Genomic DNA, 11,247 nt, shown 5'->3' with positions numbered 1-11,247 from the left:
AAGTACTGTACAGTTTGTAAACTTGACCATTTTTGCAGAAGCTTCATGATGAAAAATACAGCAGAACATAAATCTCCCAAAAACATTTTGATTCTAGGAATTCTAGGAAACAGATTTATGGTTGATTTTGGAGACCAGAGAAGAATCTGCATGTATCTGCTCTGCCGCTTAGAACATCTTGTGGTTTCCAACTGTGTTGTTTACAACATGACGTTAACTCGTTAAGTTAAACGTTAAGTTTATCCTATTGAGCTGATGACAATTTTAGTTCTAATTCCAGTAAAAACACACACTCGATTAATAAATACATAAAAAGTACATAAATTCTCTCGCACTCAACAATAAGTCTTTCTTTTGTACACTTAAATATGTTTAATTTAGACAAAAAAACACCACAAACCAATACAAAAGCATATATAACACACTTTTCCTATCTCCTAAAATGCTTTCGATACAAAGGTTTTCTAAAGTTAGTTCTGAGGAGCTCAGTAGAGTCTTAGCTGTAAAAAAAGACCAATGAAAAACAAACAAAGTAAGACGTCAGTGTGTTGTATATCTGACATACAACACTAAATTAGAATTACACAAATGCATTTGATTTGGATACATTCTCGTTAATGTAGCCATGACAGGTAAAGAACCTTGGCCAGAAACATGGCCAAAACAGCCGACTGCCAAAGCTGCAAGTCATCTTTCATCTGCTGTCTAGACAGCCTGTGGCCTTCTGTAGCCGCATTTTCACAACCAAGAGTGATCTGCAAAACCAAGAAACGAATTTCACTGAGCCACAATGCACACCTTTACTCTCACCAAGGCCAGATGTGCTTTAATACTATAAACAGTTCAAATGTCTAAGACAATATTTTATACCTTAAGAAGGGTCGTATACAGCAATGGCCAAAAGTGATGTCCTACTTCATAAATGAATAAATAACAAAGAAATTGTAGTCAATATACAGCATGCTTTATTTCAGTGGGATTTTTTTTGCAGAGGATCTATATATAGAAATGTTATAAAATATACATAACTTGTCTTCAGAGTTGTATAAAGACCTTACATAGTGAAGCGTTATGTTTTATTACTTTGGAATGAGCATTTTCTATCTATATTTATTTGTAAGATATTAAAGTATATTTATAATGTTGCTTTTTCAAATGCACATTATAAGCGACTCAAACTCGCTTTGCTTTTAGATCGAGCAGAGCCGTGCTTCACGGACACGCTGCGTATAAAAACACAATCGATACCTTTGAATAATCGCAGCGATTTAAAAACTGAACTAGACAGCTTGATTTAAGCAGGCCATTGGTCGCAATTCGCACCTCACCGCTAGATGTCACTAATAACAATGTAACTTTTAAAAGTTGTACCAACACTTTGATGTTTTAATGTAACCTGAAGGAACATTAAAAGCAAATATTGTATAAAAATGCCTCCCAGGACATCACTTTTGGACAAAACTGTATACTGTATACTAATATAGATAAAAGAGTACTTTTGGAACTGTTATCAAGTTGTGTTATCAAGTGTCTCCAGTGAAATACAGTTTACAGTAAATGTGTGTTTGTATTTGTGTGTATGTTGGACTGATGTTTAGTTACATTCTCAATGTCCACTAGCCAAGTTTAGAGCATTTCATGTTTACTTGTTTCTGCGGCATTTACATCTGAACTTCTTGTGAAATATCTTAGCGTGGCCACAACGCTTATAACGCTTATAAGGTCCAGGCATCAAAGATGGCCATAAATGTCTTATATATGAGTGAGAATATTTTGGCTGCAAAGGAATGTGGCAGGTTAAAAATAGACGCAGTGCCGTAGCACATACAACCTATTTCTGAGATGAACTCTGTCTGCTACCATGGTCCTGTTCCCACACCTCGGTTGTATTTACTTTTGTGGGATGCACACACAAGACAAGATTCACAGAGATTGTAATATGCACAGGTGTTGTTTCTATATAGTATGTGTAAAAGATATTTAATCTGGGGTTTAGTAGTGTCCAGATTAAAGCAATTATGGGGATTCCTCTAACTGCACCAAGGTTGCAGTAGGACTGGGCTTTGTGCAACACTGTTTGCACTTGATCTTGGTTTAGGAGCTGACTTTTGTCTTGTGCACTTGTCAAACCTGACAATAGGATCATTGAGCAACCGGCAGTGTGCTCTAAAACCAAGAAAGGACCCTGTGAAAGCATGTATCTAGACAACATGGTGGGAAAACATCTAGACCAATGTTTAGTTCTGAAACATGATCAAAGGGTTTGAGACCCTGCACAAAAATCAGTTTGCAACTGCCACTATATGCCACTGTATGCTAACATACTGTAAACTAATAAATACGATTTCATATTAAAAATGTATTGTCTCATGTCCATGTAGCAGCATATAGTCAAAGGTTGAGCATGGCAAGCATGGCCAAAACATTATGTGAAAGCTCTGGATGTTTAATGAAATCTCTTATGATATACATGAGTAAAGACAAACAATTAAAAAGATACACCGTGGCATATGTTTTATAAAGAGGTTTATATAACAGTTCTCTCTGGTTCTCGAATCTGATTGGCTGCACCTGTATCACCACAGGAACCGCTTCACCATTCGTAATCACTCCTAAACCAGACAGATTCACGAAAGTGAAACTGAAAGTAACACGCTAACATTGGCAGTGTCTCTTAAAGCACTGGTTCTCAAACGTTTTCGTTGTAAGGCCCTTTTTGTGTAGGGTGCCTCCCTTTGTGCCCCCCCAAAATAAAGACCTGTGATCTTCAACTTAGAATTTTAATGAAACCAAAAGCACATTCAGTTATACAATGCCAGAACATTATTTTGGTTGGTGGTCTTATTTGTCTGATTGCATAAAATATATGATATATTTCTATATTTCATAAAATGTCACAAAATCTGCCACAGGGGGCCACGGACAGACAGTGTGAAAATTTGCAGCTCTCATAAATAGTTACAAAACTTAAAGTGTGGAACTTGGGTCTTGAGATGCACTCTACTGTAAACAAGCACGTTTACATGAAAAAGCAATGGAAAAGTACCAGAGCGCAATGGGAATAACACATTCTCTGTTATGATTAGTACCAGAGTTACGGAGGTTTTTTAACTCCATGCAAGGCTGGAATTCACGGGGGAAGAATTAGTTCCCCAGTTCCTTTAAAAACCAGAGGGTCAATGTTGTGTGTGATTGATCTATGCCGTCGAACTGTTGTATAAATGCAATATCACTTGTCGTACAAAGTCGGGTGATAGTGTTTGGCCTACGTCCTCGTGCCTCTGGCTTAATCACAGACATACAGTACTGATATAGAGCACTTTCATACTCCTACTCAAGCGATATTGTTGCATTAAAAAAATATATGATGTATGACGTTTATATAACCCCAGTTGGTTGAGGTTATTGAACATTACATTTTGCTAACCCAGTAGGCTATTATATTTAGAAACTCATCCTTAAACTTGTGCTTGTGTTTTTATAAATATCATCTCAATAAGAACTGAAAGTGCTTTTCAGAATAAACAAGCCATTTAGGCATAAAACACACAAATGACTTCCACACTGGAAAAGATCCCTGAGTTTGGCCTATTCAGTGACAACAAATAAAACCAAATTATTGGTGACTGCACAAATGAAATCAAAGCTCATGCGTAGCTCCCAAATCCAACCCCCGAGGACAAACCAGTTCTGCTAAAGCAATGGTGTTTCGGTTTTCATTCACACACTGATGACTGCTAAGTGATTTTCCTAGACATGCTGTTCAATGCCAGAGGAGAAACCGAAGCCTGGGGTGGAGTTCACAGCTGTGAGCTGTGTCTGAATGGACAGGCTAAAGGCACTCTGATGAACTCCATGATGTGTAGCCTCTTTTGCGTCTAACCCTGTTGGCATCAGCGGGGCTTCCGCGAGGCCACTGAGAGGGAGAGTGAAGGGAAACTTGGAACATAGCAATAAGTAAATAAATGTTCTGTCTGAAAAAGGTGGGCTTCTTTGTAACAGTCCTCTACTTGCAGTCTCTCCTTCGCAAATGAGAAGTGAAGATTTGTTTGACTGTGAGAAAATGACTACCTGTGGCGGAGGTGACTGTTGATGTTATAGATTAACATCACGATTTGAAAGATGGTTGGGTAATGTATATGGCTAGGGAAAATTGTGCTACACGTGACCTGAAATCGCCACTGGTGATATTTTCTATTCCGACATTTCTGCATAATTTCCAACGACGACCAAGGAAAAAGGTTTGATTTGATCGGATGTTTCTCTTTCAAAGCTCAAGTGAATAAAAGGAGATTAAAGTTTCAACCTGTCTCAGATGTTGGGTTAGGGTTAAAAGATAGCATAATACAATATTGACATTGATTATTTCTGCATGAGGAGAAAAACATCGTGAAATCAGTGACTCCATTACTTCTCCTTTTATTGTTATATTCCTGTAAATTATATTTAAATTTAAATTCTATGTGAGGCATCCATTTTAAATAAAGAACGTATTATACGTGTTATTCAACATTAGCGCTAGCTCTGTGTTGTGCATACACTTGTTTGTTCATACAGTTTGCAAGTCATTTTGAATGTAAAATCCTTGCGATTGATGTTTGGTTTTAACAATGCAAAGGATGAATACCGAATGAAACTACTGTTAAATGAGTTGACACAAACATCTGGTGTATTAAAACACATGTCGTCCAGGAACAAGTGCAATGAGGTCATAGTGAGGGCTGTTTATTAATGTATTTACACTTAAGAGTGAGCAGAATTTGGACTGGCAGAATTTGATGGAGGTCTGACTGTTCATGCTGCTTTAGGGATAAATGACACTTTGACATGTTCCTTGAAATGTGCAAGTTAAAATGAATGTTTTTTATTGACATATTGCTGCACCTGTTGCAGAACAACCTGAAATGCTTAGTTAACTTAAAGTTTTTACTTTCCTGAAAGTACAATAAAAATATTAAACAAAATGAAAGTAAAGTCAAGCATACAAACTCTACAGTAAGTGTGACCTAATTTTCAAACAACAAAGTGTGTTGACAGTCTGAAGCATCTTGAAGTATAGCCTATCACAACACGATACTTCCTGTCATTTACCCCTTTGCAGACTGAACGGAAAATGCCCCATCAAATTGTTTAGATTTCAAAATGTATGACTGCTTCATCTTCTCACAATTCTTGCTCTTCCATCACTTCCAAGAAAGTTTGGCAGCCACTAGCTTTTGTGGAGATGGGTGGGGTTGGGGGGCTTCTTCTGCGTCACGTTGCTTTAATTTGTGCGCCAGCTGCCAAAGAAAATGATTATACTGCTGAGGGGGTTTTGCCCATGGCTTACTAACTTCTATGGCACGCTGAATTGGCCGGACTCTATCAACACTCAAAATAAACAAATGTAATCTATATAGGCTAATGAATTATCATAAACAAGACATAAAAACTAAAGTGGCGAATACCTGGAACATAGCCCAAGTGCATAAAACTTTTTTCCAATTATTCTTGAATGTTATAATACCTTGACTGTTTAAGCCACTCTGTTGTATTTCAATTTCATATTTTACTGTGATGATTTAGCAGTCTTTGCAAAACGTTTTTTAAACGTATGCCTAAATTAATAGGACTGTTTTTCTTCTGATAGAAGTTAGTCTACTTTTCATTTCTGTTGCATTAACTGTGCTATAGTTCGCATTCATATTTGGCTCGAACCGCTCATTGCATTTTGGGGTCACTAGATTATTCACTCGCTTATCTCTTGTTTTCTTTTCGACTCTTGCCAGCGGTGCAAACTAAAAGCAGATGTTTTGATTAAGCCTGCTTGGATCTGACTGCCAGGAAACTGATACAAGAAACAGAGTATTACGTCTCCGATGATGTCGCGTTTCAGGTGACGGACGGGGCGGAACCCCGCGCACCTTCAAAGCCGCAACATTTCCTGAACCGGCATCGCAGCCGTATATAAACCGAGAGCGCGCCTCACAAGGGAGAGGGAGATCTCTGAGAATTAGAACTGCTGCTATTTACACACTGACAAAGAAGAGAAGTGTTTATATCTGCTCAAACATTTATCAGAAGGTATGTAAACTTGTGTTTTAAAAAGCCATTTGCTACCTTTTGAGTTGGTTTAATGTTACATTAGTATATTTCCTTGTATATGCGTAAAATGTCATATAAACACTAAAAATATTCCGTATGTTGCAATTTACAATATTAATTTATATTTATCTGAAATCCAAATATGTTAATAAGGTTAATATACCATTTTTGTTCTTATTCATTTAAACAATAAGCATATATTGACTGCATAGAATCTACGGTTATATTACTGGCAGAATGAGGTTTCATCATTAGCATATTGAATAAAAAATATTTACATTTTACAGGCACACATTGTACAAAAGGAATTTCGCCGTTTATCACATATCAGACGTCAATCATGAGTGCAAACCGCTTGGCTATCGACATTCTTCTCTTGTGTATATCCTGTGGAGCAAGTGCCCTGGCAGCCTTACATCCCAGTCTGTCTTCATCTGCTCCAGCGAGGAATTTCACTGATACTGCGTCCGCGCCTCCCAAATATCTCGCCGAGGCAGCGGATCTAGCCAAAACCCGAAGGAAGCGTTATATTTCCCAGAATGACATGGTTGCCATTCTCGATTATCATAATAAAGTCAGAGGAAAAGTCTTCCCCCCAGCCTCAAACATGGAATATATGGTAAGTCTCTAGCTTTTAAACTTTCAAAATTTGAATTCTGAACTTTTGCTTTTCAGTTCACCGGGTTCAGTAGCGTTTATATATTTATTTTTGAATCAGTCTGGCGTTTTGCCTGGAAAGCGCGCTGCTGCTGTTGTACAGTATCTGAACACATCAATGCGCAATTGCGCGCTTGTAACTCGCAGGGTGCAAAAATGACGAATGTCTCCGTGTCCTTTTGGCACCAGCAGCTGCTGGGCAGATTTAATTGGCAGGGACCACCAGAAAAGATCCTCAACAGCAGAGATCAATGTGCACCGAAATACCTCCATCAGAAATGTTGATGTAATCAAATGTTGGATTATTTTGGGAGAGTGTCATGAATTTTGTAATCCATCTTTCCGTAATCAAGGGAGGAATGATTCAATGGTCTTTTGTGGTCACTAGTCTAGTACGAAATGCTGACACAGCATTCATTGTTTTGTCAATAACTTGGTTTAAGGCTCCTTCGGGTCACTTGTGAATCAATGGAATCTTTGTAAGGCTTAAGGCGGAAAGGTTATACCTTCAATGAGACATTTACAGAAACAAACACTATTGTTTTTTAAGGCATATGGGCTTTATTATCTCTGCATTGGATTCTTTAAACTCAACACGTTCCCTTAATAAAATCAGGACTTCACAAAATGATTTATTGCAAGAATTTGTCGAAGGATCTGATTGCAGCGTATTTTCCGTTTTAGGTGTGGGATGACACTCTTGCTAAGACAGCGGAGCAGTGGGCCTCCACATGTATTTGGGATCATGGTCCTCAAAATCTTCTTCGATTTCTGGGTCAGAATCTTTCAGTCCGAACAGGAAGGTGTGTATTTTCACACTTATTTACTGTCTGTGGGCGGTGACGTTCGATTTTATTGTGTTTTACTGTTTTAAATTTTTACAAGATTTCAGATTTCAATGTCTGGATTGCTTGCAGGTATAGATCCATTTTGCAGCTGGTGAAGCCTTGGCACGATGAAGTGAAGGACTACTCTTTTCCATACCCCCGAGACTGCAATCCCAGATGCCCCCTGAAGTGCTATGGACCAATGTGCACCCATTATACTCAGGTGAGATGATCATCGTGGTGCAACAACTCTGTAACTGTATGATCGTTTTCAGATGTGCATCCATTTTGACCATATTGCTGTTGTTACCAGATGGTGTGGGCAACCTCAAATAAAATAGGATGTGCCATCAACACATGCCATAATATGAACGTGTGGGGTTCTGTATGGAAGAGGGCAACATACTTGGTGTGCAACTATTCTCCAAAGTAAGTCTACGTACCAACTTATCTGTACCACAGATGCTCAAACCTTAAAGTAGCAACTTGACACTTCTCTGTTAAAAAGATTTTTGATGTGGACACTCACTGTGTGTTCTGGTTCAAAGGCCTAGACGACCTCTTGCATTCCTTTGCATGTGGAATTCTGCCTGTAATTCCGGAATCAAAGTAGCATAATCTTGTCTAGCATGTGACTTATGACCTCCTTTCTTTAATCTTCTAAGGCGATGCACTTGTGAAAGTTGTTAGGCTACTGTTTGGACAGATATTTTTAAACTGGAGACCTGTCATACTGACCTAGAACTAGTATACCCAGATTGATTTAAAGCTTGTTTTTCATGACACAAAATCAGTTGGTTAACGTTCTACCCAAACAGGCTTTAGTCTACAAATATAACATAACCGTGTATGAACAAATGAATATCAGTGTTATGCGTATCGTACCTAACGGCATGATGTTGTTGTTGTTTACAGGGGAAACTGGATTGGTGAGGCCCCATACAAAGTAGGTGTACCTTGTTCCATGTGCCCTCCAAGCTACGGAGGATCATGCAGTAACAACATGTGCTTTCCTGCTGTGAACTCAAATTACCTGCACTGGTTCAAATAAACACAGGCAAAATGCACACGCCCCATCACAGAGACGCTCTCCCTCATGGGAATTTGCACAACATTCCTGCATCCCCCATTTTGTACATATGGGCCATATAGGATCACGGGTTGCAAGGCAGCATGTTTTGTATGTTTATAAATTATTTTTCCACGTCTGTACTTTGTATTACTATCATAGTTGTTTTGTTTATTAAATCATTTATTGGAAATATAGGCTCTTTACTGAGGGGGACTGTACTGTGATCTGTCAATACATAATTGGTGCTTACGGTATTCAGAGGAGAGGCATAGCTTTAATCGGCACAACTCTTACTAAGCCTTGTCAGCAAAACTAGTCTAACAATGTTTATATTTGCTGGCTAAGTGTAATGGGTGTCTAGAACTGTAACTCTCAAAATTGTATTTTACAAGATTCGTTGCTGTATAGACAGTGGGGCGTGATTCTCAGTAATACTGTTTAAATCCAAGTTAAACAACAGACCTTGGGTCAAGCAGCCTGTTTTGTTTGATGTCACGTATAATAACCCTGAGGGTTGATTTTAAGAGCTTCGTGTGAGATAATAAGCTCTTAAGTAGTACTGTACATCACTGGCATGACTGTTCTTCTCACCAGCGTCATCTGTGATGCTTTGGGTATCTCCTTTTAGGACATGTCCAATTCCTAAAAGTACTCTGTTTAATTTCTTTTGACATTAACTCCGGCTTAATTTGTCATTTATAGGCTATAAAGTATAAACACTTTTGGCGGTGCTTTCAAAATGCAGCTCGACATAGCAACGCTGGTTCAACCAGTTGTTTTATTGACAGGGAGAGTTTTGGGAAAATGTTATTTTTGTAAAAATGTAATGTGGCAGAGATATTACAATGATATGACGTTTTAAATATTAAGGGTTCAAAAATGTGCTTGAAGATCATATAAATAGATTATAAGTCAAATATAAACCCTTTAGATTTGCGACCCAACGTTTGTTTTGTAAAACAAAGCATTTAACAGGATGGCTAAGCATTCTGTACTGAATGTTAAGACAGATTAATATGAGAACGTGTTTGATATATGTAAATGCACCTTATCTTTATTTTTTAGTATTTCTAAAAACATTTTGTATATTTTTAATTGTTGGTATTATTCGTGGTGATTTTTACCTGTTGTACATACATTTATTTTATATTCACAAGTACATTGTCTGTACAATGCATGCGTAACAGTGGCACTCAGTTAGGGAAAAATGTGCATTGCATTGACAACTGTCTTTCAGTAACAAGGTATTTATCATCTGAACTGTACATAGCTTTTTTATACAAATTATTTTAAATGCCTATTTTAAGTGTTTTTGTTATTTATACCTACCATTTTGTCCATCATTGCAAAGATCATACAGCTTTCAAATAACCCATTGCCAAGTTCAATCACATTCATTTACAGTGAGATTTGTTTTGTTTAAAGGTTTAGAATGTAAATAAACAAGGATAAGACAATTTAAATTGGATTTATAAGCCAAGCAAATTAATTTCAACCAGAAACTATTATAATTAAAGGAGAAATATTATTTGAAAAATGTCTTCAACGTATGATTTAAATTCATGTTTATAATTTATATCCAGTCTGTTAAGGATGTGTTTTGTATTGCTGAATAAAGTTGAAAATCATTTCGCTTTAATATTTGTTTTTTATTCTTGAGTTATTCTTATTTCAATTTCTCCAGTTTTGTCTCTCTTTCATGTCACAAAAACAGACAGATCTGATAGTTTTTATTGGGATTTCTGAGAAACGTCCTCGTCCCTGCTCCTTTTGATGCTCTGTTTTCACTTCCACTTGTGCATTGTAATTGTAAGACCACTACTTTGATATGAGAACTGGTTACAATTAAATCTTTCTAAGAAAACGTTGACTTTGGCCCAGTTCTACACAAACAATATGTATGTGATCTTGCGAGAGGCGAATGAAACTGATGAACCCTGTGAAAGCAGGCCCTGCCTCGTGCGCTCTAGAAGAGGGGTGGGGCAAGCGGTCAGACACACACTCACAGCCATCAAATTCTGCAGACTTGAGAAAAGTATCACAAGGAAATATGATGGCAGAAATGTTTTGATCTATTGGACAGACGCAGCCGTTTCTTCTACTTTCAGCTGTCAGAGGAGCGGCATACGGCCAATGGCATACAAAGACAAGCAGGCCACTGTACTCTAGTAAACCTAATGGAATGCAGTAGTTGTGAATAATATGCAAAATAATTCAAAAGATAGTGTTTTGCAGGACGTTTCACAGGAAGTAAGTGAAGAACAGTGCATGTGAATGGGTGAACTGAGAAGAAAAATGCATAAAACAACCATGGATGTGTGTATGACCTGTGCCCTACATTCCAAATCTTCTAATGCCATTCACTGGCATTGTTTCAACGTATTATCTGCTAAAGGTACAGGTTTAGAACAACATGGAAGTAAATAAATATTACATAATAATACAACTAAAATAAGTAAACCATTTTCTTTAAAAATTCTGTCAGTAATTATTCACCCAAATCTGTATAAATGTCTTGGTTCTGTTTAACACGAAGAAAGATATTTGGAAGAATGTTAGCAACCAAATGTTCTGGGGGGCCATTGACTACCATAGAAGAAAATATTA

General features: G+C 37.5%; 1 protein-coding gene across 1 annotated transcript; it reads left to right on the top strand.

The window, feature by feature from the left end:
* The first annotated feature begins 5,935 nt into the window (after positions 1-5,935).
* On the top strand, positions 5,936-10,236 carry pi15a (peptidase inhibitor 15a). Its single transcript, XM_056738444.1, has 6 exons — positions 5,936-6,063; positions 6,372-6,703; positions 7,426-7,544; positions 7,659-7,791; positions 7,882-7,997; positions 8,484-10,236. Exons 2-6 carry the CDS (start codon positions 6,425-6,427, stop codon positions 8,617-8,619), a joined length of 783 nt encoding a protein of 260 aa, XP_056594422.1. The 5' UTR covers positions 5,936-6,063; positions 6,372-6,424; the 3' UTR covers positions 8,620-10,236.
* Positions 10,237-11,247: the final 1,011 nt, after the last annotated feature.

Source organism: Triplophysa dalaica, chromosome 23, assembly GCF_015846415.1.
Source record: "Triplophysa dalaica isolate WHDGS20190420 chromosome 23, ASM1584641v1, whole genome shotgun sequence".
Lineage (NCBI taxonomy): Eukaryota > Metazoa > Chordata > Actinopteri > Cypriniformes > Nemacheilidae > Triplophysa > Triplophysa dalaica.
The sequence above is the reverse complement of the archived record's forward strand: the minus strand, read 5'-3'. Positions and strand labels throughout refer to the sequence as shown.

Excerpts from the sequence above, each read along its gene's own strand:
- pi15a (XM_056738444.1), top strand. The coding sequence starts at position 6,425 with ATGAGTGCAAACCGCTTGGCTATCGACATTCTTCTCTTGTGTATATCC. Across the intron at positions 7,545-7,658 it reads CTTTCAGTCCGAACAGGAAG|GTATAGATCCATTTTGCAGC; the intron begins GTGTGTATTTTC and ends GATTGCTTGCAG. Across the intron at positions 7,998-8,483 it reads GTGTGCAACTATTCTCCAAA|GGGAAACTGGATTGGTGAGG; the intron begins GTAAGTCTACGT and ends TGTTGTTTACAG.